The following is a 23423-nucleotide window of genomic DNA, read 5'->3' on the forward strand; positions in this document are numbered from 1 at the left end:
CTTTTCCAGGTCATTCCTTTTATGGAAGGCTTCCCTTTTCTGTCCTCCCTCTCATTCTTTAAATACCATAGCTTCACCTTTTCTGACTTCTACTACTGGTTAACCATGCCCTGACACACCCTTTCTATTATTTATCCCCATCTTCACTTTGGGGCTGTCATTCTCAGAGGCAGCACCAAGTGACATTTCTGTTACGGAGCTGTATCATATTATTGTGGGTGTAGGGGAGATGTCACCGTTCCTCTCATAAAAATAAACCCCTACACAAACAAAACTATCTTGTCAGAGAGAAGGTCATAATCTTTAAGAGCACCATGTGATTCTTCTGTTTTGTCTCTTACATAAACGATTAGGCTTCTTAGCACAGACAGCACTGCTACTGCAATGTATACATCATTAGTATTTTACTTAAGTAAAGCAATAGTAGTAGTAGAAGGAGTGTGCATGGGAGTACATCCCTAATTGTATACGTCTCCTCACATCTTCTACTACCATTTGAAAAGCAGAAGCTCTGTAAAAACAGAAATGTATTTCCTACATGATTTGTACATAAACACAAGGTCCTAACAAGCAAGCCAATAGTACTTATCCTTCCTAGTAGGCATCAAGGTAACAAAATTTTACTTGGATTTAGACCAATTTTAGGTCAATATGTTGAGGACATACAGTAGACAATTTCAAATAACAAGCTACAAATTATCCCAGTGCCTGGACTATTGCCAAATGCTATTGCTTTGCTATCCTTCACTAGTATAAATTCTACACACTACCCAGGCTATTGCTGAATGATATTTTACAAGCTCAAACGTGTCCTATTAATTTTATCAGCTATAAACTGAGATTTGGATTGGTTGGGGAAATATCAAATGACAGAGTAAAAATCCATATGTATGATATAAGATTAGGTGCTGAACAGAATTAAAAGGACTGCAAGCTTTTAAGCACAATCTCCAGACTCTTTACAAAAGGAGCTGTCTACTAAAATGATAAGCACACATTATAAATCTTGTTGCATTGTGACTATGCCAGAGACTTGCTGTCCAATTCTCTGGGCATTTTTATTCAGAGGCAAGTCCTATTTAAGTCGGTAAGGCTCACTCCTGAGAAAGTGTCCATGGGATTACAGCTTTGCTTTGTCAAATAACAGAATATTCAGGAAATAGCTAAAGACAAGTCTGCACAAGATATTTCCCCTGGAGTTGTGACCATTCACAATTTTGACAATTTGAGTTTTCAGCAGTTCTCATGGTCACACTTGCTGTCCACTCTGATTGTCAGGAGAGTTGCCAGCTTTGCGAACTTGCGTGTTCCTGGTTGACATGTTACACTTGTCCACATACATTATGGACACAGTATATATGCAATGGGAATCAGATCAATCTAGAGCATCCGATGTATAGGATTTAGTATTTTTTTTACATTTTTCACATTAGCTGCATCCAGTGAGGTGACACATGAACACACGAAGCTGCCTTATACTGAATCAGACCCTAAGTCCATCAGTATTGTCTACTCAGACCGGCAGCGGCTCTCCAGGATCTCAGGCAGAGGTCTTTCACATCACCTACTCACCTACTCCCTTTAACTGGAGATGCAAAGGACTGAACCTGGGACTTTATGCATGCCAAGCAGATGCTCTACCACAGAGCCACAGCCCCTCCCAGACAATCGTTTGAGATATGCAAGGCAATAGTTTGAGATACGCCAAAAAAAGGAAATACTGGAACATTTTCCCCAACCCATTAATAAACTTATATTTTCAGTTTTTGACCTGTAGGAAATTGTAAACGATGCAAAAAGATGTAAGTGAAATGAACCAAAGCATAAAAAAAAAAAAGACAACAGGCATCTGGATGACCAAATAAAGTAAACAACCAAGATAATAAAGTTCTCACCCAGTTCCAGTAATTATGTTCTCATGCTGTTCCAGTTCATTCGTAATTGTAATACACACTCTGCTCCTTTCATTCTTCTTAACAAACTCCTACTGTTCACAGCTGTAATCAAAACAAATGCTGAAATATGCATACTAACGCAACACACTGAAATTATTATTGAAGCTGTACTACAGGGAGAGGGATATAGCATTCAGGTACAAGCCTTTGGCTAAAAAATTATGCTGGCTGGACGTGTATATACTGAATTTCCTGAACTGAAAATAGACATGAAAGACTCAGTTTCAGGTTGTTACTATGATTACTGGAATGGGAAACACAACTCTGGGATTCTTAGGCATTATGGAAAATAAGACACACTCTTATTTTCTAAGTTGCTTTTCGTGTTTGGGTGTTTACTGTCATCATCGGCAACATGTGTCTTGTGTTTCTCTGATTCTCCTGATTTCCCAGGCAATGGCATTCTCCCTTCCAAGTGGATCCTTGCAAGGGGTCAGGAGCACTCCCAACCAATGATCGTATGAGACAAGCCCCAGAGAAGGAACTTCTAAAGCCTGCACCTTAGCCAGATGACAATCCCAGTGGAATGACAGGCCCCCACCCACTCCTTGAATAGTAGTTGCAGTAAATAATTAGACTTGTATATTGGTATTTCCTTTCCCAAGATTTAACAGCCATTGGCAATTCATCTACCATTTCACACTTTAAAAAAGGGGAAATGAGATTTAATTTTTCCTTGACACTATAAAGAGAAAAGTTGCCACATCTCTTACTTAATTGACCGATCTATTGACAGCAGATAACACTGTATCCACTTCTCAAAAAGTGTCCTTAGCTGTTTTATCCAGGGAGTGATATATTTATTTGTGCAGTATTATTTTGTGGACATGCAAAAACAATGTGGGCTAGGGAGGCTACTTGATCTGGACAAAATGGTCATTTTTGTTCTTCTGCGATAATTTTGTTAACTCAGCTGAGTCTAAGGCATTCAATCTCGCCAGTAAGGAAGGTTGTCTAAACTTATGGATTTCTAACCAGCAGAAATAGTCTGGTAAGGAGAAAGTTCAGTTAAAGGGTATCTGGAAGAAGCAAGGCAAACATTTACAATTTGCATCCTTAAACACTAACAGCCCCACTCCTCCACATGAGCTGCAGATGCTAATCTGGTGAACCGGGTTGGTTTCCCCACTCCTACACATGAAGCCAGCTGGGTGACCTTGGGCTAATCACAGCTCTCTTAGAGCTCTGTCAGCCTCACCTACCTCACAGGGTGTCTGTTGTGGGGAGGGGAAGGGAAGGTGATTGTAAGCCAACTTGTTTCTCCCTTAAGTGGTACACAAAGTCGGCATATAAAAACCAACTCTTCTTCTGTTAGGCTGACTACTCTTCTTTTTGTAACATCTGGCCAGTTTGGAAATGTTGAAATCCTTAAATTAAGTGGGGTTTCTGATTTATCCCTGGCTGTAGTAAAAACTTTTTTTCATAATGCTGTTCCCATTAGGGCTGTTGAATTTAAAAAAATCCGGTATAGTTCGGATTTGGCCGAATTCAGCCCATTTAGATTCGGGATATGCCGAAGTCCGAACACCCCCACTTCGGATCCGTTCAATTCGGCGGGAATTCAAAGTTCGGAAAAAAATTTGGCCGAATAAAGCCATTAAAAACACAATCGCGCCTTTCCGCGGCTCTGGGGGGGCATTTTTGGGGTTAGAGGTCCCAAACTTTTGGCAGAGCTTCAAAGGACGTTTATTGAAAGACTCCCCAAGTTTTGTAAAGATTGGGTCAGGGGGGGCTGAGATATGGGCCCTGAAAGGGGTCCCCCCCACCCTTAATGTGCATCTCTCAGCAGAGCTTGCCGCCCACGCACAAAGCTCCCAGCCCCGACAACAGCTGAGAAATTTGCAAAACAACTGCAAAACAACACAACCTTGTTAAACAACACCTTTGCAACACACAACTGAAACCTCCCCCCTCAAACCAGGGAGCGAGAGACTCGAGGGGGAACACACACCCCAGGCAGAACCGACGAAAGCCCCCTTTGGCTTCCCCCCCACCCACAGAAACTGCTCCCTCCCCACACACACAGACTCTGCTTTCGCCCCCCCCACACACATACACAGGAGAAAAATTATAGATTAAAGCCCCCAAAGGGTCTTACTGTGGCTGTCTTCTGTTCCATCAAGAGGGGCTGAAGAGGACTTGTAATCCAAGATGATTCCAATTAGGCACGGGAAGTTTTGCTCTGGAGATGCACAGGATCGGCTGATCCATTCATCCCAATAGGGGAAAGGGGAAAGGGGAAAGGGGAAAGCCCATATCTCGGGACCCCCTGACCCAATGTTCACAAAACTTGGGGGGTATCTTAAGAACACTGGTCTGAAACTCCGCTCAAAGTTTGGGATCTGCACCCCCAAAAATGCGCCCCCTGCAGCCATGGAAAGAGAAAAGGGGGGGAGGCGATATTTCTGCCCCCACTGAACCCATCTTTACAAAACTTGGGTAGTATCTTAAGAATAATTGACTGAAGCTATGCTAAAAGTTTGGGGGCTATATCCCCAAAAAAGCGCCCCCTGCAGCCACATAAATGGGAAAAGGGGGGAGGGAAAAGGGGGAGAGCCCATATCTTGAGACCCCCTGACCCAATGTTTACAAAACTTGGGGGGTATCTTAAGAACACTGGTCTGAAACTCCGCTCAAAGTTTGGGATCTGTACCCCCAAAAATGCACCCCCTGCAGCCATGGAAAGAAAAAGGGGGGAGCCCATATCTCGGGACCCCCTGACCCAATGTTTACAAACCTTGGGGGGTATCTTAAGAAGCTTCATCTGAAGCTCCAGTGAAAGTTTTGTGTCTGTACCCCAAAAAATATACCCCCTGCAGCCACAGAAAGGAGCGAATGTGCACAAGCACCCCCCACACACACACGAGGATTTCGCTCTCTCTCTCTCTCCCTGGCCGGGCCGCACATCAGCTGATTCCTCCAGTACTCAATCCTGACTGATTGGCCAGAAGAAGACACAGCTTGGCCACCGATTGGCCGGGGGAGGAGAATGCTGCTTACTGACGGTTATGCTGCTTACTGACGGCCCCGAATTTGCTGAATTTATTCGTGAACTCCCGAACTCGCTGAATTCGGCCCCCCCCCGGTTGCCCGCCAGTTTTGAGTTCGGTTCCTCCCGAACTAAAAACCACCGAATCAGGGGAAATTGGGTTGATTTTCAGTTCGGGCCGAACCGAATCAACAGCCCTAGTTCCCATTTAGAAGAGGGAATTGGAGGTACAGGATCCACTTGGGAACTAAAGGTCTTTTGTTCATGCCCAAAACTGTGAGATTTGTTTTTTTGTAAGAGATTATCTTTGACCATTCTTTTTTGCAAGATTCTTTCTTTTTAGTTTTAAATAGACATTTGTAATGTCACCAAAATCTGCAGAAATGTTCGATAATTAAAGGAGGTAGGATGTTTCTTAAGTATAGCGTAAAAGGCTATGGGTATTTCATTTGTTTTGCTATTAATTCCAAATGGCACGGTTTCATTCTTGAATTGTTTCATATGGTTTTTCCCCCATTATGGTTTCTTTTGATATTGTTGTTTCACTTTCATAATTCTATTTAGTTACTGTTTCCCACTGGTTTGAATGGAAGACCCCCAGCTTTTGTCTCATGTTTGCACTTTCATGGTTTCCCTTCCAAATTGGACAAAATGCAGCAAGATACTCTCCTAGGACACCAACACTGAAATTTCAGACAGATAGATTAAAGCTCCCCTCCTTTTGGATACAAGGAAAAGCACTCATGTTTAACATTCTAAAGTCTCAGGGCAAATTGACAGGAAAGATTCCAAACAGTAACAAAGACATCGCTGCAGCCACTTAACGTGAAGCACAGTAGCAGGCTGATGAGGCTAAGGCATTTGGTGGTACAAGGAGGGTAAGGCATTTGGGCAGGCAGGCAGCAGGAGAAGGACCTTGGTGTAGATCTGCTTGGAGGGGAATAAGGTTTAGGGGCCATCAGGCACAAGGGGGTGCAGACTGTGAGGGGAAATTTGGCAGCACAGGGCAGACTTTGGGAAGAGAGAGGAAAGTCCCACTCCATGACCTCCATGACCTCACACATATATGTAATCCCAGTGCCTACTACTTTCAGGCAACCCAAGAAGCCCAGAGTCTCTCCCCTCCCTTTCCCTAAGGAACAATGTCTATGCCCTTATTCGAAATATATATATTTTCATATCATATGTGTGTATGTTAAGTGCCTCAAGTCACTTCCAACTCATGGCGACCCTATGAATCAATGTCCTCCAAAATGTCCTATCTTCGACAGCCTTGCTCAGATCTTGCAAATTGAGGGCTGTGGCTTCCTTTATTGAATCAATCCATCTCTTGTTGGGTCTTTCTCTTTTCCTGCTGCCCTCAGCTTTTCCTGGCTTGACTGTCTTTTCTGGTCACTTTTGTCTTTTCAGAATGTGACCAAAATTATATATGAAATATAGTTAAATTGTTGGAACTCCCTTCCCCAGGATTTGGTGATGGCTGCCAACTTAGAAGACTTTAAGAGGGGAGTGGATATGTTCATGTGGACATGTTCATGGAGGATAGGGCTATCCATGGCTACTAGTCAAAATGAATACTAGTCATGATGCATATATTAGGTGCTGTGAAACACAGGCAGGATGGTGCTGCAGTCGTCTTGTTTGTAGGCAGTCACTGTAAGGGTATGTAAAGAAGCTGGATTCAGCAAGGATTTTAAAGAGGAAAGAAAGGGGAAAAAACCACCAGCAGGTGATCACCTGAATGGAGACAACTGCACTATGGAATACCTACTTGGCCAAGAAGGATCTGGCAACCCTACCTACAGTAATTGGAAATTATATGTATTAAACAGTGGTCTGTGAGGTCTGTAAAATTGAACCCCTTTATCGATTCTGATTGAAACTTGGGGGGTCTTCTGATTTGAAGGAGGATTGGGCTTTGTGCAGGTTTAGTGCCATTATCTTTACAAAAAAGTTTTGAAAATAATTCTGGAACCTGAAAACAAAACAAAATATCCCCCTTCAAAAAAAAAAAAAGAGAGAGTTGAATCCCAAACCAGTAATGTTCTACTAGAAAATCAGAAATTAATGATAAAGGTGTATTTCCTGAATCTTACATCTGAAATTATAATGATTTTTTTTCTCGGACCACACCTGTACTTCTGGCCCCTGTATCTATTGCCAGTTGAGTATTCCTGCCACTGATACTTTCATTACTGCTGGCCTTCATCTTTTCATATGGCTGTCGATCTGTAATCTTCACCATTTTCTCTTATACTTCAAGTGCTGCTACCCATTTCCACATTTATTTCTAACACCCCCTTCAAACGCATGCCTACATCTACATTCAGGTTAAAAGTGAATTGGACATGGGTTAACAGAGCATATGGGTTTAATGTGGGTTCACAGGTAAGAGGGAAAAAGAAGGTGTAAGGTAGAGCAGGTTATTAGAACTTTTAGATCTCAACACTTTTTGCTATAAACTTTGTCAGGGAACCTTTTCCCCCTCCTACCTACAGGTGTGGCCTTATTTTCTTCCTGAGTCACAGGTAGGGCTGTCAATTCGGTTCGGCCCGAACTGAAAATCGGCCGAATTTCCCTTGATTCGGCGGTTTTTAGTTCGGACGGATCCGAACTCAAAACTGGCGGGCAACCGGGGGGGCCGAATTCAGCGAGTTCGGGAGTTCGGCGAATAAATTCAGCCAATTCGGCCGTCAGTAAGCAGCATAACCGTCAGTAAGCAGCATTCTCCTCCCCCGGCCAATCGGTGGCCAAGCTGGGTCTTCTTCTGGCCAATCAGTCAGGATTGAGTGCTGGAGGAATCAGCTGATGTGCGGCCGGCCGGGGAAAGAGAGAGAGAGAGGGAAATCCTCATGTGTGTGTGAGGGGGTGCTTGTGCACATTCGCTCCTTTCCGTGGCTGCAGGGGGCGCATTTTTTGGGGTACCGACCCCAAACTTTCAGGGGATATTCAGACAGGTTTTTTTAAGAGACCACCCAAGTTTTGTAAACATTGGGTCAGGGGGTCCCGAGATATGGGCTCCCCCCTTTTTTCTTTCCATGGCTGCAGAGGGCGCATTTTTGGGTGTGCCGACCCCAAACTTTCAGCGGAGCATCAGACTAGGCTTCTTAAGATACCCCCCAAGTTTTGTAAACATTGGGTCAGGGCCCCCCGAGATATGGGCTCCACCCCTTTTTCCTCTCCCCCCTTTTCCATTTTTGTGGCTGCAGGGGGCGCTTTTTTGGGGGTTCAGCCCCAAAACTTTTGTCATAGCTTCAGAGAATCCCTCTTAAGAGACCACCCAAGTTTTGTAAAGATGGGTTCAGTGGGGGCTGAAATATTGGCTCCCCCCTTTTCTCTTTCCATGGCTGCAGGGGGCGCATTTTTGGGTGTGCCGATCCCAGACTTTCGGCGGAGCTTCAGTCAAGGCTTTTTAAGAGACCACCCAAGTTTTGTAAACATTGGGTCAGGGCCCCCCGAGATATGGGCTTTCCCCTTCCCCCTATTGGGATGAATGGATCACCCTCGAGAGATGCTTACATATGGATCTTATATTGGATACAAATGGAATCATATTGGATTACCCAGCCTCCCAGCCCCTCCTGCTGGAACAGAAGACAGCCACAGTAAGACCCCTTTGGGGGCTTTAATCTATATTTTTTCTTTTCTGTGTGTGTGTGGGGGGGAAAGCAGAGTCTGTGTGTGTGTGTGGGGAGGGAGCAGTTTCTGTGGGTGGGGGGGGAAGCCAAAGGGGGCTTTTGCCGGTTCTGCCTGGAGTGTGTGTTCCCCCTCCAGTCTCTCTCTCCCTGGTTTGAGGGGGGGGCTTCATTTTTATTCTTCAGGTTTTTCCTCATTCATAAGATCAGTTAGGTTATTGATGCTTGCTCAAAACTGGTTTTCAAATGGTGACTTAAAGAATGCATCTGCCTGGTCCCAAGTCCAATGCAAAAGGAGACATTCCACCCCCTCCTGCTCATTATGCATAGCTAGCTGCCTCTGTCCCTTTCCATGGTATGCAAACTCCCAGGTGTCAGGTGTTGCTATGCCCTGTTGCAAAGGTTTTGCATTGCGTGCTTGTGTTGCTTTGCAGTTGTATTGTTTTGCAAAATTCTTCACACCTGCCCCGCCCTTTGCATATTTGCAAAGGGGTTGCTCTGCAGTTGTGTTGCTTTGCAAAGTTCTTAGCACCTGCCCCGCCCTTGCTCTCATCAGCTGTTTGTCGGGCCGGGAGCTTTGTGCGTGGGCGGCAAGCTCTGCGGAGAGATACACATTAAGGGTGGGGGGGACCCCTTTCAGGGCCCATATCTCAGCCCCCCCCCCGACCCAATCTTTACAAAACTTGGGGAGTCTTTCAATATACGTCCTTTGAAGCTCTGCTGAAAGTTTGGGACCTCTAAGCCCAAAAATGCCCCCCCCCCAGAGCCGCGGAAAGGCGCGGTTGTGTTTTTAATGGCTTTATTCGGCCGAATTTTTTTCCCGAACTTTGAATTCCCACCGAATTGAACGGATCCGAAGTGGGGGAGTTCGGACTTCGGCACGTACCGAACCCACAAGGGCCAAATTCGGCCGAATCCGAACTGTACCAAATTTTTTTTTTTGACAGCCCTAGTCACAGGCAAGGCCTGATTTTCCTGACCTACAGTTAGGGTTCCCAACCTCCAGGTGGTGGCAGGAGATCTCCTGCTATTATAACTGATCTCCAGCCAATAGAGATCAGTTCCCCTGGAGAAAATGGCTGCTTTGGTAATTGGACTCTATGACATTGAAGTCCCTCCTCTCTCCAAACCCCACCCTTCTTAGGCTCCACCCCAAAAACCTCCTGCTGATGGCCAAGAGGGACCTGGCAACCCTACCCACAGTAATTGGATATTATATGTATTAGACAGTGGTCTGTGAGTAGATCATTATGCTATTGTTTAGTTTCTGACTAGCGAGCTGAATCCCAAATATGTGGAAAATTCCATGCTAATAAATGTTGAAATGCAGTTTGTCCTTGATCTGCAAGGAAGGAGACAACTCTTCAGTTCATTCCGTGACTCATGTCTGCAGCACTGGGAACATGAGAAATAATGTTATTAAATACATAAATAAAGACAGTGTCACAGAGTGTCTTGTCATTTCTTGTACAGAGGAAACATAGCAGAATAATACAGAATTATATTGTTTTGGTTCTAAGTGCAGATAACTGCAGAACACAAAAGAGTACCTCGTTACCTGTTACTAAGGTTACTAAGGAACTTTCTACATAACACATTTGTTACTCCGTTACTGTGAAAACTCCAAACAGTCCCCAAGTTTGTGGGGGAAATCACATATTCTCAGAATTTAAGCTGCAATATATTGTTTCTGGGAAAATGTGATCCCCCCCTCCCCCAATCCAACACTGTAAAATAAATTGGAATGTGTACCACTGGCATCTATTAGATAGTTAACATGGTATTACTGTTGGTATCCCAACTGCCTCATTGTAAATTATTACTTACATTATTTTAAAGTCTGTTGTTTCATAGTGGTCAAAATTTCTTCCATCATGGAACGGCTCACATTCCATGACCCTTTGTCTTCCAAGAAAACTCTTTAAACCCCTGGATGAAACAGCTAATGATACTTTCTGAGAAGTGAATACTGCATTATCTGCTGTCAAATAGATTGGTCAATTGCGTCAGAGATGTAGCAACTTTTCTCTTTATCATGTCAGAAAAAATTAAATTTATTTCCCCCTTTTTTAAAGTGTGAAATGTTTGATGAATAGCCAATGGCTGTTAAATCTAGGGAAAGGAAAAAAGAGGAAGCCCCTTAACATTTAACTTTCTCTCTGTAAGTAACTTGCGGCACACACACCTACACAGACTAGAGACAACATTTGCACTAGACAGGAGTCAGCCAAGGGAAGGGGGAAGGGACAACACATGAGCTAGAAGGCTGGGAGGGAGTAGGGAAATAAGCAATTAGACAGAGTAACGAGGGCCAGTGGAATTTCCCATCTCCTGAGAGTCCTCATGGCTCCCCCGCTTATAAGCAGTCTAATTTAAAAGAAAATATACAAGTCAATACCCACCTTCCTCTTACGCAGCTGCTTAATTCACCAGTCTCTCTCACATTGTGCTGTTTGTTACTAACCAGAGTAGATGTCTTTCCTTGGCTGAGCAGTGGAAAGTGGAATATGCCATGTCCCAATATCAGAGGAGGTGGAAGGGTGATGCTGCCTTCAGGAGAGGGTTTTAGCAGCCCTCGTTCCCACTTTCCCCCACAATGGGCACTTTCATACATGCTGAATAATGCACTTTCAATCCACTTTAAAGTGCACTTTCAGTGCACTTCAATGTTCGTTGCAAGTGGATTTTGCCAATTCACACAGTAAAATCCATCTGCAAAGTGGATTGAAAGTGGATTGAAAGTGTATTTGGCATGTGTGAAAGCGCCCATAGTGTGCTCTCTCATTGGCAAGGGAGCATGAACACTGCAGCTAGAGCTACAGTGACTGCTTCTATACCTATGGTTTAGACATGGTGTCAAGGAATTTCCAGGTTCTATCCCTAACCCTGTTGAAAAGCAGTTTAATGTTGTGGCACTCCATGAGCAGACAGTAATGTTTGAAAGCTCCTTAGCACATGTGTTAGCTCATACCATTCCAGTGCCACAGATCCCTGAGCACAAAGATGTTATATAAGATTGAGACACATGGAAAGGAACTTTTGCTATTACCTCCACTATTCATGCTATCAAATGGGTCTAGGGTATGGTTGCCAGGTTCCTCTTCACTACTGGTGGGAGATTTTTGGGATGGAGCCTGAAAAGGGAGGGGTTTGGGAAGGGACTTGAATGCCAATTGCCAAAAACAGCCATTTTCTCCCAGTGAACTGATCTCAGTTGGCTAGAGATCAGTTGTAATAGCAGGAGATCTCCAGCTAGTACCTGAAGGTTGGCAACCCTAGTCTAAGGGGACACAGTTTCCAAAAACAAACATGACGACTCTTTCCTACATTATGTTTTATGTATTTTATGGCATGCATTTTTGTCTTCTAAAAAATAAAATGAAAAATGACTATGGATTGCCAATAAGAATGTATTGATTGGCACTGGCTGGAGTTGTACAGAAGGCAATGGAACTATACCACAGCCTTTTGCAACTTGAGCTGATGGAATTCACCAAAGTGTATGGATTGTTTGAATGAGTGTTTCTTCTTTTAGTCAAGAGTTGTTTAAAATGGCATCATTAGACTACACTGAGGTGGACAACAGAGTGAGAGGAAGTTGCTATTGATTCTGCTGCACAAAGGATGCATTCACACTTCTGTTCCGTGGCTCCCTGCTGATCTATTCCCTTTTTCCCCGAGTTTTCTTTCCTGCTTTCAAAAAAAAACAATTTGCTTTATTTTTTTGCCAGGCACATAGATATCGGTTTGTCTTGCTCCAGACGCAGAAGAGCATTGTGCTGTTGCTGTTTTCTCTTTCAATTCACTTTGCAAAAACCCAACTATTTATTATTGATCTCCTCTGTAGAAGTGAAGGATACGTTTACTGTTGCTATGTGAATATTTCAGAGTAAGTAGGAGACCAGTGTAGACCAATCTGCAATTGGATAGTGACCTAAATGCCAGATTGCCAAGTGAATATACTTTAAGATTGCATAGTTCTTGGTACTTCATTTATGTTTTCTATTTTATTTTGATGCATTGAAGTCACTAGAAGAGATCCCATAATATGCATTTCTAGCTGCAATATGGCAGAGAAAGTTGAAAATATAGGCTTCAGAGCGGCACCAAAACAAGCAAACAAAAATAATTTCCACAAGGACAATTAACTATTAATCATCATCATCTGAATTTGCCCAGTGATTTGCCTCATGTAAGCAAGATGGATGAGCAATGAATTCATGGAAATCTCCTTGGTCCAAGAGACTAGCATCCTTCTACAAGTAGATGGGAAGGTATCTGATGGTGCTTTAAGAAGGAATTTTTGCCTTTTTAAGGTGAGGAAGAGAAAGTCTTAACTGGGAAAATGGGAGGAAAGACAGACCTTAATACGGCCTCAATGAAAAGGAAATAACAAAAAGTCCCAAACAGAACCAGCACAAAAAGATGGCAATAAATGTGGTTAATATAGCTGTATCATCCCTATTTCAAGAAAATTCAACATGAAAAGGAAATACATGTAGGCCTGAAGAGAGAAGATTATGTTAGTCACTTATGTTAGTCCTGCAATGAGGTGGAGATGTAAGCCCCACACCTCCAGGAGCAAGTTACCAGTTCTTAAAGCTGTTGCTCCTGATAACAGCAGCGGGGTTGAGATGGTTCAGGGCTTTGCAAGGTTTGAGGGGTTAGTAGGGGAGAGACCTCTGATGCTGCAGTGGGCTTTGAGATGGAGGGTTCAGGATCCAAGGCTGAGTCAGAAGGTAGACCTGTATCCCAGAATGAGTGGGTTGGTTCAAACTGCTGGGGATTTTCTGGAACATCTAAATGGGTTCTTGGGGATGTTTCAACTGCTTGCTTCTGAGGTGGTGTCAGCTGCTCAGCCTCCTCCTCATAAAGGATCACTGGCTTATCTGCCTGACAAGGAGTCTGACACCCTGCTCCCTTCCCTTGCTTTCCCCCTTGCTTTCCCCTTCCTCATGGCCTCCTTACCCCCAGAAGCACCGCATCATTGTGGATGCTTTAACACTTAAACCCCCAAAATTTGGGGGGTTGAGTGCTAAAATGCGGGGGTTTGATTGCCAAAGCAGCTATAGCAATGTGGCACTTCTGGAAGTAAACCTGGAAGTGATGTCATCATGTGTGCATGGCTGCCCTAGCCCCACCCCCTAAAACCTCCCACCGATCGAAAGGAGGGACTTGGTAATCCTATTCATGGAGGATAGATCTTTCAGTGCCTTCTAGCCATGGTGACTAAAGGGAAGACTTTTAAGGCACATCTCAGGATCCCGCAGTGACTCGTGGACACGCCGACAAGCGTGAGCGTCTAAGGCTAAGAACCCCAGCTTTTCCCTGGCCATCTATTACAAATTACCTGAATGTACAGAAGTCTGGGAAATCTCACCCAAGGTATTAAATCAAAACCAGACAAGAGTCCCCTCACCACCCTCTCTGAGACTTATATGTGGGGCCAAACCAGGCTGTTAAGTGGGTGAAGAAGAACCAGGGTGGTTTTAACCCTGGGACATATGGGGCAATTGCCCTTGGCTCTGAGCTAAGAGGGCATACTGGGGCCATGCAGGCAGTAATCTCCAAGCTGCCATGGTTGGCTGCCTCCCTGCATTGAGGGATGGAGAACCCCTTCCTCCACCCTACAGAGCAGATTGCCAATTGAACCTCTCCAGCTTCATCCACCATGCTGCTAGCCCCTCAAGTAGCAGCTGTAGTAGCCAGCTGAGCAATCATCTGCTTTGGTGTGTGTGTGTGTGTGTTGAGGGGGGGGAGAGCCAGCAATAGGCAGCAGTGGTGGCTTCTGTGAGAGAGGCTGGGTGAATCACTTATTGTCAAAGGAAGAGCCCAGAGAGGTGGCTGCCCATGTGTGTTCAGGGGCCCCAACACATGGCTATGTGCCCTTTGCCCTCTGCCTCACGCTGGTCCCCTTGCAATGGTTGTCCCCATTGCTGCGTGGACCGAGGCCCAAATGTTCATCAGCATCAGCACTTCCATGATGAGGAGAGATGGAAAAAGAATGAAAATAAAATGTCAGAAGGAAGGAAGGAAGAAATAGGAAACAAAGAAAGGAAGAAAAGAGAAGAACATAAGAGCACTGCTGGATCAGACCAGTGGTTCTGCACCCTGTCTCACACAGTGGCTAACCAGTTAATCTAGTTAGAGGCTGAGGCCTTCCCCTAGGGTTGCCAGGTGCCCGCTGGTGGCGGGCAAACCCACGGCAATTTGCCTTTGACGGTCGGCGGGCAAACGTGCACGAGCGTACACGTCGCTGCAGGTCACTTCCGGTTTACAACCAGAAGTCCCGCCTCGCGAGAGGCCTTATGCCACTCAAACTCTTATAGTTGATCTCCAGATTACAGTGATCAGTTGCCCTGGAGAAAATGTCTGCTTTAGAGGGTGGTCCTTCCCCTACCCAAACCCTGGCCTCCTCAGGCTCCACTCCCATATCCTCAGAGTGCACACTCCTCTTCGTTCTCATGTCTTCATTCTCAGCTTTTTGTGAAAGTCTCATAGGATCCTCGACCAAATACAGCTGCAGCCTCACTATGTGAAGGAAGCTCAGACTGCCCTCTTCAGCAACCTCCATCTTCACTCAGGCTTAGTCATTGGTGGGAAGGGGCATATCATTATTCTGTGTTAAAGACCATCATCATGCTGAAGTTACACTTTGCAGGCTAGAGTGAAACAATCCAATTTCTACATATGAATGACAAACTTGAAACAAACCGTAAAGCGATAGAAGAGATAAATTAAAATAACTCATTTCTGTCAGTAATAGAGCTGGAATCGTCTTGTGCCAGATATTAACAGAAAACTTTTTTTTTTACAGAGTTACTTTGAAAAGATCTTACCACTGTTCTTTCTGTGTTAGACAGGGCTATGAGGAGCTGGAAAGACAACTTAAAGAAGTCTTTAGGGAAAGGAGCAACATTCTTCGCCAGCTGTCAAAGACATCCAAAGAACTTGAGGGAATTAAAGTAAATCTCCAGGTAACAGTCTTCTTCTGCTTTCCTACACTGTGGGATAATACTTTGCTCCTTTGCAGATTAATGCAGGCTTTTTATCATGAATGATAGTGCACATCTGTGGCATTTGATAGGAAGGTTTGGGGATAATTGTGTGAGGGAAAGAAGAGAAGGGACTTAACTCCAGCCCTTCCTTCTTCTGTTATGCTTGTCAAGCTGTTTTATTCCCACCCAACCAACACCTCTACTTCCTCTCTGCCCATACAATATGTTATCACTCCCAACATCTCACACCATCCTACCTCCTCCACTGCGATAGCATTTTCTGACTGGCGATCTTATGTTGTGGATGGTTGGAGCATTAGGCCTGCCTTCTTCTCCATCAGCAATGTCTTTCTTACAACAATTTTTATGTCGTCAAAGGCTTTCACGGTCAGAGTTCATCGGTTCTTGTAGGCTATCCAGGCTGTGTGAACGTGGTCTTGGTATTTTCTTTCCTGACATTTCGCCAGCAGCTGTGGCAGACATCTTCAGAGGAGTAACACTGAAGGACAGTGTCTCTCAGTGTCAAATGTGTAGGAAGAGTAATATATAGTCAGAAGGGGGTTGGGTTTGAGCTGATTCATTGTCCGGCAAAGTATTACAATGGTTCCACATTAACATACCACACCCTCATTAACACATTATCTTGATACTTACCGGACAATGATTAGCACATTACCTTTAATACTTTGCAGGACAATGACTCAGATCAAACCCAACCCCCTTCTGACTATATATTACTCTTCCTACACACTTGACACTGAGAGACACTGTCCTTCAGTGTTACTCCTCTGAAGATGCCTGCCACAGCTGCTGGCGAACCGTCAGGAAAGAAAATACCAAGACCACGGTCACACAGCCCGGATAGCCTACAAGAACTGAATTTTTATGTCATTTCTCAGGCACAAAAATTCCCAAAGATGAATATGTAGGGTTGCCAGGCCCCTCTTGGCAGCCGGCTGGAGGTTTTTGGGGTGGGGCCTGAGGAGGGTGGGATTTGGGAGGGGAGGGACTTAAAGTCCAATTGCCAAAGTGGCCATTTTCTCCAGGGGAACTGATCTCTGTCGGCTGGAGATCAGTTGTAATAGCAGGAGATCTTCTGCTATTACCTGGAGGTTGGCAACCCTATGAATATGGTGTGTGGTAGGGGTGTGTATTATGAAATTCCAGAGCCTAAGCTGTACACAGAAATCACTGGTTTGGGTCCTTACTGTGATTTTCTGGAACAGTAACAGAAATCTGGGATTTTTAGGTATTATGAAACTTTCCTCCCCTAACAATCCTTGTTGTTTTTTGTCTTTGCATGCTGCTAGCCTGCAAAGGCATGTTTTTGTTTTATTCTACTGATTTCATAGGAAAAGGCTGGGAATAAAGAGAGTCGGGGGCACCTTGCGTAGGGCACTGTAGAATTCAACCCCTCCAATTCATATGAAATTTGGGGTTTTTTTAGTGGACAGGCAGCACTCTACTTTGCTTGAAACATGGGGGTTCTTTATTGGACAGGCTCCCGTGACTATTCTGCAAATTTGGTGTCATTTGGACAGCCACTCCAGCCCGCCCCCCATGAAAGGAATAATAACTGCCTGACAAGAAGGGATGGAGGTGGGGGAATAATGACTGCCTGACAAGAAGGGATGGAGGTGGGGTATGCTAAGGAAGTCACTTTCTCTTTGTTAATGGAAACAAATAGACCACATCAAGGAAAGAAGGAAGGCAAATGCAGAGTTTTCAGCAGAAAGGAGTGTGTTTTTATTTGTTAGTCACTGCAAGAGTAAACACAGAAAGAAATGAATGAATGAATGAATGAATGCAGACAATGGGAGGTTATGCAATGGCTGGCCAGAACTCTCCTGATAGGCTCCCATTTGACCAGAGCTCTCCTGATAGGCTGCCATTTTAGGAATCATTAGAGAGACGTATGGCTGTGCAGAGAGCCACCTCCTTTGGGGTCTGTAAAATCAAACCCCTGTGTTCAATCTGCTTCAAACTTGGGGGGGGGGCTTTATATTAGAGGGAAGAATGTGTTCAATGCAGATTTGGTGCCACTATCTTCATCAGCAATTGCCCCAGACCCTTGTATACATTCCAATAGAAAAAAAATGTTCCCAATCTCTGAAACTAAAAAACAAACAAACAAACAAAAAACCCACACAGATTTGAATCCCAGACCACTAGTCTCCTACCCAAAAATAAGCAAGCACAGTAATAATTTCCCCTGAAGCCTAGATCTTAAATTATAATGACATTTTTTTCTTGGCACATACCCCTATTATGTGGTTAGGGTTTCAGATAGGGGACTAGAGAGGTTTCAGGTAATCCCCCCATTCAGACCTGAATTTCACTTTGTGATCTGTGGCTAGCTTTGGTGCTGGTTGTGAGGATAAAATGAAGGACAGGAGATCCAGGTAAACTATTCAAAATTGCTTAGAGAGAGGATGAGATCAAATAAGATATATTTTTTTTTTAAAAATAGGATTTGTGAATAATAAAATGTGAACCAACCATCTACTTCAACTTTGTAATGATCACTATAGTTCCCATCTGGAATTTTTTTAACCATTATCAGCATATACTAGGCCTTTTACCCTAATTTCTGCTTCAGCGTTTCAAGAACTAATTTTGTTTGGTGGCACTGCAGATTTTTTTGAGGCTGAAGAACAAAGCTGTACCTTTTCCTGTTTGTTCTTAGTCATCAAATGGGTTATTCACAAAAGAAAAGAAAAAACAGAACAAAACCCCTTGTTTATCAAAAGGGCCATCATCAATAATTTTACTGCTGAAAAAATGTTAAAGAACTCCCTGCTAATCTACTGTTTCTTCCTTTGTTATCAGTCGCTGAAAAACGATGAGGCATCTGCGAAAAGTGATGTACAGAAGCTCTTGGAATTAGGCCAAAAACAAAGGTAAGATTCAGCATTTATGTCTTACCTTTTTTTTTTTCTTCCTATGCACACCCTTGAATTCCTACCTTTTTTGTGCTTGAACCAGTAACCACAACATAGCAGTCATGGCAAAAATTTGTCATTCAGAAGCAGCAGACCAACTTGAACAATTAGCATTGAGTTTTGGTAGACTTCTTTTCTTAGTGTCTTTGATAAAATGAAAAGGAAACATCCGTGGCAGCTCAACTACTGTCAAGGACTAGCCGCTGGTAACATGCGTTGCCCATTTTAAAATGGCCACATTGGCTGCCAGGTTTGTTTCTGAGTTCAATTCAAGGGGCTGATTAGTAGGGTTGCCAACCTCCAGGTACTTATGGCAAAAAAGCATAAAACTACTAAAGGCTTAATTATGAATTTCAATATAATGTAAACACATAAATGCAAGCACAAAATATGAGAACAATGTCCAAATCAAGACATAATAGAATTGGTGAAGTCCAAGAATGCCAAGAGTAAAAAAGGTATCCAGTATTGTTCATTTTGAAATTGTTTTGCCCCTGAATATTACATTTTGTCCTTATAAATGTGCATGCATGTATTTTATAGAACGTATGTTCTGTGGAATTATGACTGATCGTCGCAGGATTGCCAGAATTGGCATTCTTGGCATTCTTGGACTTCACCAATTCTATTATATCTTGATTTGGACATTGTTCTCATATTTTGTGCTTGCATTTATGTGTTTACATTATATTGAAATTCATGGTTAAGCCTTTAGTAGTTCTATGCTTTTTTGCCATAAGTGCTGTTCTTTTGCGTAACCTCCAGGTACTAGCTGGAAATCTCCTGCTATTACCACTGATCTCCAGCTGATAGAGATCAGTTCACCTGGAGAAAATGGCTGCTTTGGCCATTGGACTCTATGGTATTTAAGTCCTTCCCCTCCCCAAACCCCACCCTATTCAGGTTCCACCCCAAAAATCTCCTGCCGGTAGCAAAGAGGGACCTGGAAACCCTACTGATTAGGTAAGACTTTCACAATCTGAGATCCACACATATCAAGGACCATCTCTTTCCGTATATCCCTGCTTGCCAACTATGGCCTTCAAGCAGCCATCTGTTGGCTACCCCACCTTTTAAGGTTCCCTATCTGGCATTGCCTGGAGCCCAGGCCTTTTCCATCGTGGCTCTGGCTCTGTGGAATGGGCTCTCTGAAGAGATGGGCGGGGGTCCCCTCCTTGGAAATCTTCAGGAGGCACTGCAAGGCTTGCTTGTTTGCCAGGGCTTTTGAGAGAGTTTAAATGGCAGGATATTTTAAAGGGGGGGGAGAGATTTGAGGTTTGTTATTTATTTTTTTATTCTGGTTTAAACTGGAAATGATTTTCAGCTTTTATTGTAAGATGTCTCAATCCACAAGGAAAGGCAGGGCATATTTTTTAAATTAATAAATATATTTGATCAAGTGAGGCTGAGGTTATGCAAGCAGTAGACTGAAGTGATAGTGTCTTGGTGGAATGGATTGCAGCATCAAAGACCGCATGGAAGGGATCTTTTTTTTTATGTTCCCCTATGTAAATGTACCTTGATCTCAGCCAATCTAGCATGAACAAATAAAATGCTTGGTGCAAACCTGGAGAATTGTGGGGTACTGTCCTCAAAAACATGTGTCTTTTGTTGATTCTTTTTCTTGTGGCTGTTTGTGGCCAGGATAATCCATTTTGTCTCTGACTGAGGGATTCTTTTTAGTTGACCACATTGCTGTGCAGCCTCACAGAACACCACTAGAAGCTGGACTAGTTCCCAATGTTGCCTAACAATTAGGGCAGTGTCAAGTATCTTCTGACGAGGGTGAGCACTGTGTACATGCTAGGTATCATTGGGTGTGTCCCTCTTTTCTGCTGGAAGACAGGGGCACATCCCCATCGAAATACCTAAGGCATGCACTTCCTTTGGTCAGCTTTGTCACACGCCCTCATACACATTGACCAAAGAGTGTCAACATGGTGGAAGAAAAGTGAGCCCAACTCCACACACCGTGGCATTTTTACACGGCATTAACACTCCTGCAGGGTAGGATTTAAACAGTTGTTTATGTCATTTTAAAGTATGCTAATGGATTTGAGAATAAGGATTTTGGTGTTTTTGAGGGTGGAGAGACATCATTCTTTAAATACGTATAACATTAGCCTTTTCTGAAGCAAAGTATCCTCTCAAAGTTGCTATGATCCATCCAACATGCCTCAAGATTGTTACTATGGGAAACACATGCAGAGCTTGAGCTGAATTATTCCCAAAGGTGGACCACATGATGACTACAGCATGTTAGGAAGCAGTTTGGTTTGTACTCTTTTTAGTTCCTTTGTTTGATTGTTGCTTATGCATTCAGGCATTTCTAAAACCTTGCTAGCAAGTATTATGAAAACCACTTCCGCAGTAGTCTAGAAATTAATAATTACAGACTCCCTGGAGCTAGGACCCAGTGAGGTTACTGAAGAACAGCTTTTTAGATGCTCATATTGATAAAATGACAAGACGTGAAAACTGACATGTAATTAATGCAAGGAATGCTCCATATCTATTGTATGTTCAGTTCCCAAGGAGCCTAAATCAAACAGTGCATCAAATGATTCTTGTCAGATACACAGTATCTCAGTCCTAACATGCTGTCTTCTGTATTATCTGAGAAAACATCCAAATACAGAATAAGACACTCTTTCCAATTTACCTATTGTGGGGACATATATTGTTTAGCTGCCAGGAATCACTGGACTGCCCTTAATTGGCTGCTCTCATGTTTAATACATGGCATATCCAATCAGAATGGTCTGTCCCAGACTAGGACCTGTCATTTTTTACTACATGCCTGTATTTAAATCCAGAGCTACAGCTTTTGTTGAAATCAGCACTCCACTTAATCAGTAGTTTATACTCTTGCTTTCTCTGTGATCTGGCTTTGACTGGCAACTGGCAAAGCATCAGTGGTTGTAAATTAGTCAAGCTCCATTGGCCAATAAAACTTTGTAGGTGTACCCAAGGAGAGTACCTGCAGACCAATTCACACAAACAGATAGCTGTGATGTGAAATGAGCAGACCCATGCCGTGCTTGGTAAATGACAAAGTGGTCGTGAGGATTTCCGTAACTGCCCAATTTACAACTCAGCCCACCATTAATTAAGGCCTTTTAAACCACATTTTGGGAGCTATGAGACATAAATGTAGAAAGAATTGTTGTGTGCTGAAGCAATTGTTTGCCCACCTCGGTACTTTCTGAAAACTACAAAGACACATACATACAGTCTTGTGTGAATTGGCTCTTCAGCCCTTAACTTGAATGTGGAACTAAACTATATTAATTTACTGAAACTTTTTGCTTTTGAGTATTTTTGCATAGGTTAGTTCCCCCAAGTGCAATGCTATTGGGAAGAGAGTTTTCCCCCCACAGCACTGTTGTACATTTGTATATCTCCTAGGATTTTCCAGCTACCATATGAGTGCTGCATATGGTTTCTCAGCACAACCTGGAGGTTGGCAACCCTAGATGATCTGATAGTGCTATTATGGCATAGTAGTTAAAGTGATGGAATCCCTACTCAACTGTGAAGCTCACTAGATGATCTTGGACCAATCACTCTCTCTTAATCTATTTTACTTGGCAGTTGAGAATAAGATGGAGTCAGGGAGTCCCATGTAGCCACTGAAGTGTGTGTGTGTGTGTGTGTGTGTGTGTAGGGGGAATAAAATGTAATTGATGAGATCAAGGAAAAATGCAGGTGTTTGTACGAATTTGTCTGCAGACACTGACCTTGGGTATACTGGCAAAGAACAAGCAAAAACTGTGGTCTAGGGTGGGTTAGTATTTAATACTTCAATGGAATATCTCACTCCTCTGATTTACCAGTATAAAGATTTGCAGAGAGACTTTGCAGCATGTGCCAAATGATCAGACCTGTCTCATGGGTAACCATGAAAAAGTGCCAGCTACTTAACTGCATCGGGACAATATTTGCCAACGTACTTCCAGTGCCTTTATTGCTCCGTCTTGAGCACTAAATCTTTTTAAATCCCTGAGTACACTAGAATTGCAACACTGCAGTAGCTATGCAAACAGAAACCTACATGCAGCAAGAAACATATAATATGTAATTGACCTGGAACATAACTGAAGCATCTGAAAGGCCAGATCCTCCTCTCTGAGGCTCTCCTCAGCATGGGTTGTATTTGCGGATCCAGGCCAATATGGGTCCCAGTGCCCGTCTGCCCCTACCTGACCAAAGAAACCTCCCCACCCCCGGGAGAAGAGCAGCACTGCTTCCCCCCCTTACTGGAATCAGAAATATGACGCAACACATGCATGGAATAGAACAGGCCACAACTTTTAATACATACATAAAAACATACATCATTAGGCATTGGCAAGCATGGAGGCAGAATCCTGACATCAGGTGACCCGATGCCAGCTGATGTATCCTGTGCCCAGCCATGCTGGGTACAGCCTGAGATGGCAGATCCCGGTCCCACATGGACGGCAGCCACTGTGTGGTACCCTGCCACTTGGGAGGAGGCAGGCCACCCCAACTGCCCCGCCAGGCAGTCACACCAAAGGCCTCCCCCCAAAAACCCCTTATTGGGGTCCCCAGCCCAGGAAAAGGGGGCTCGCAGGCCGGCTTTTCCACGAACAGGATTCTGGCCCCATGCCCAAAACCGCCAACCCCCGACAGTTGTGACAGATAATCAATACAAAGTAACCCCCCTAATAACAACCAGCAACTCCAATAACGGAAAAAGAAAACGCTACAAAAACAGCCCGAATGTACATGGAACTAGAGAGAACAATATACACAACATGTCATGATACCATCAAACACGATGAACAGCAGAGGCCCCCGCCGTAGCTACGAAAAAAGGGGGAGGGTGGGCGGGTCAAAGCAGGCTGGAAACAGGGCCAGCCACGCGCAGCTCGACCCCT

The 23423-nt window shown here is 43.8% G+C and overlaps 1 protein-coding gene across 4 annotated transcripts in view; it reads left to right on the top strand.

The window, feature by feature from the left end:
• The window catches only part of LUZP2 (leucine zipper protein 2), a 426207-nt gene that overhangs the window by 183645 nt on the left and 219139 nt on the right, over positions 1–23423 (top strand). For all 4 annotated transcript variants that reach the window (XM_056850997.1, XM_056850998.1, XM_056850995.1 and 1 more), the window contains exons 2-3: positions 15439–15556; positions 18407–18477. In XM_056850997.1, the coding sequence (XP_056706975.1) occupies positions 15439–15556; positions 18407–18477 (189 nt within the window). The remainder of the gene's footprint in view (positions 1–15438; positions 15557–18406; positions 18478–23423) is intronic.

This window comes from Euleptes europaea, chromosome 6, assembly GCF_029931775.1.
Source record: "Euleptes europaea isolate rEulEur1 chromosome 6, rEulEur1.hap1, whole genome shotgun sequence".
Classification (NCBI taxonomy): domain Eukaryota; kingdom Metazoa; phylum Chordata; class Lepidosauria; order Squamata; family Sphaerodactylidae; genus Euleptes; species Euleptes europaea.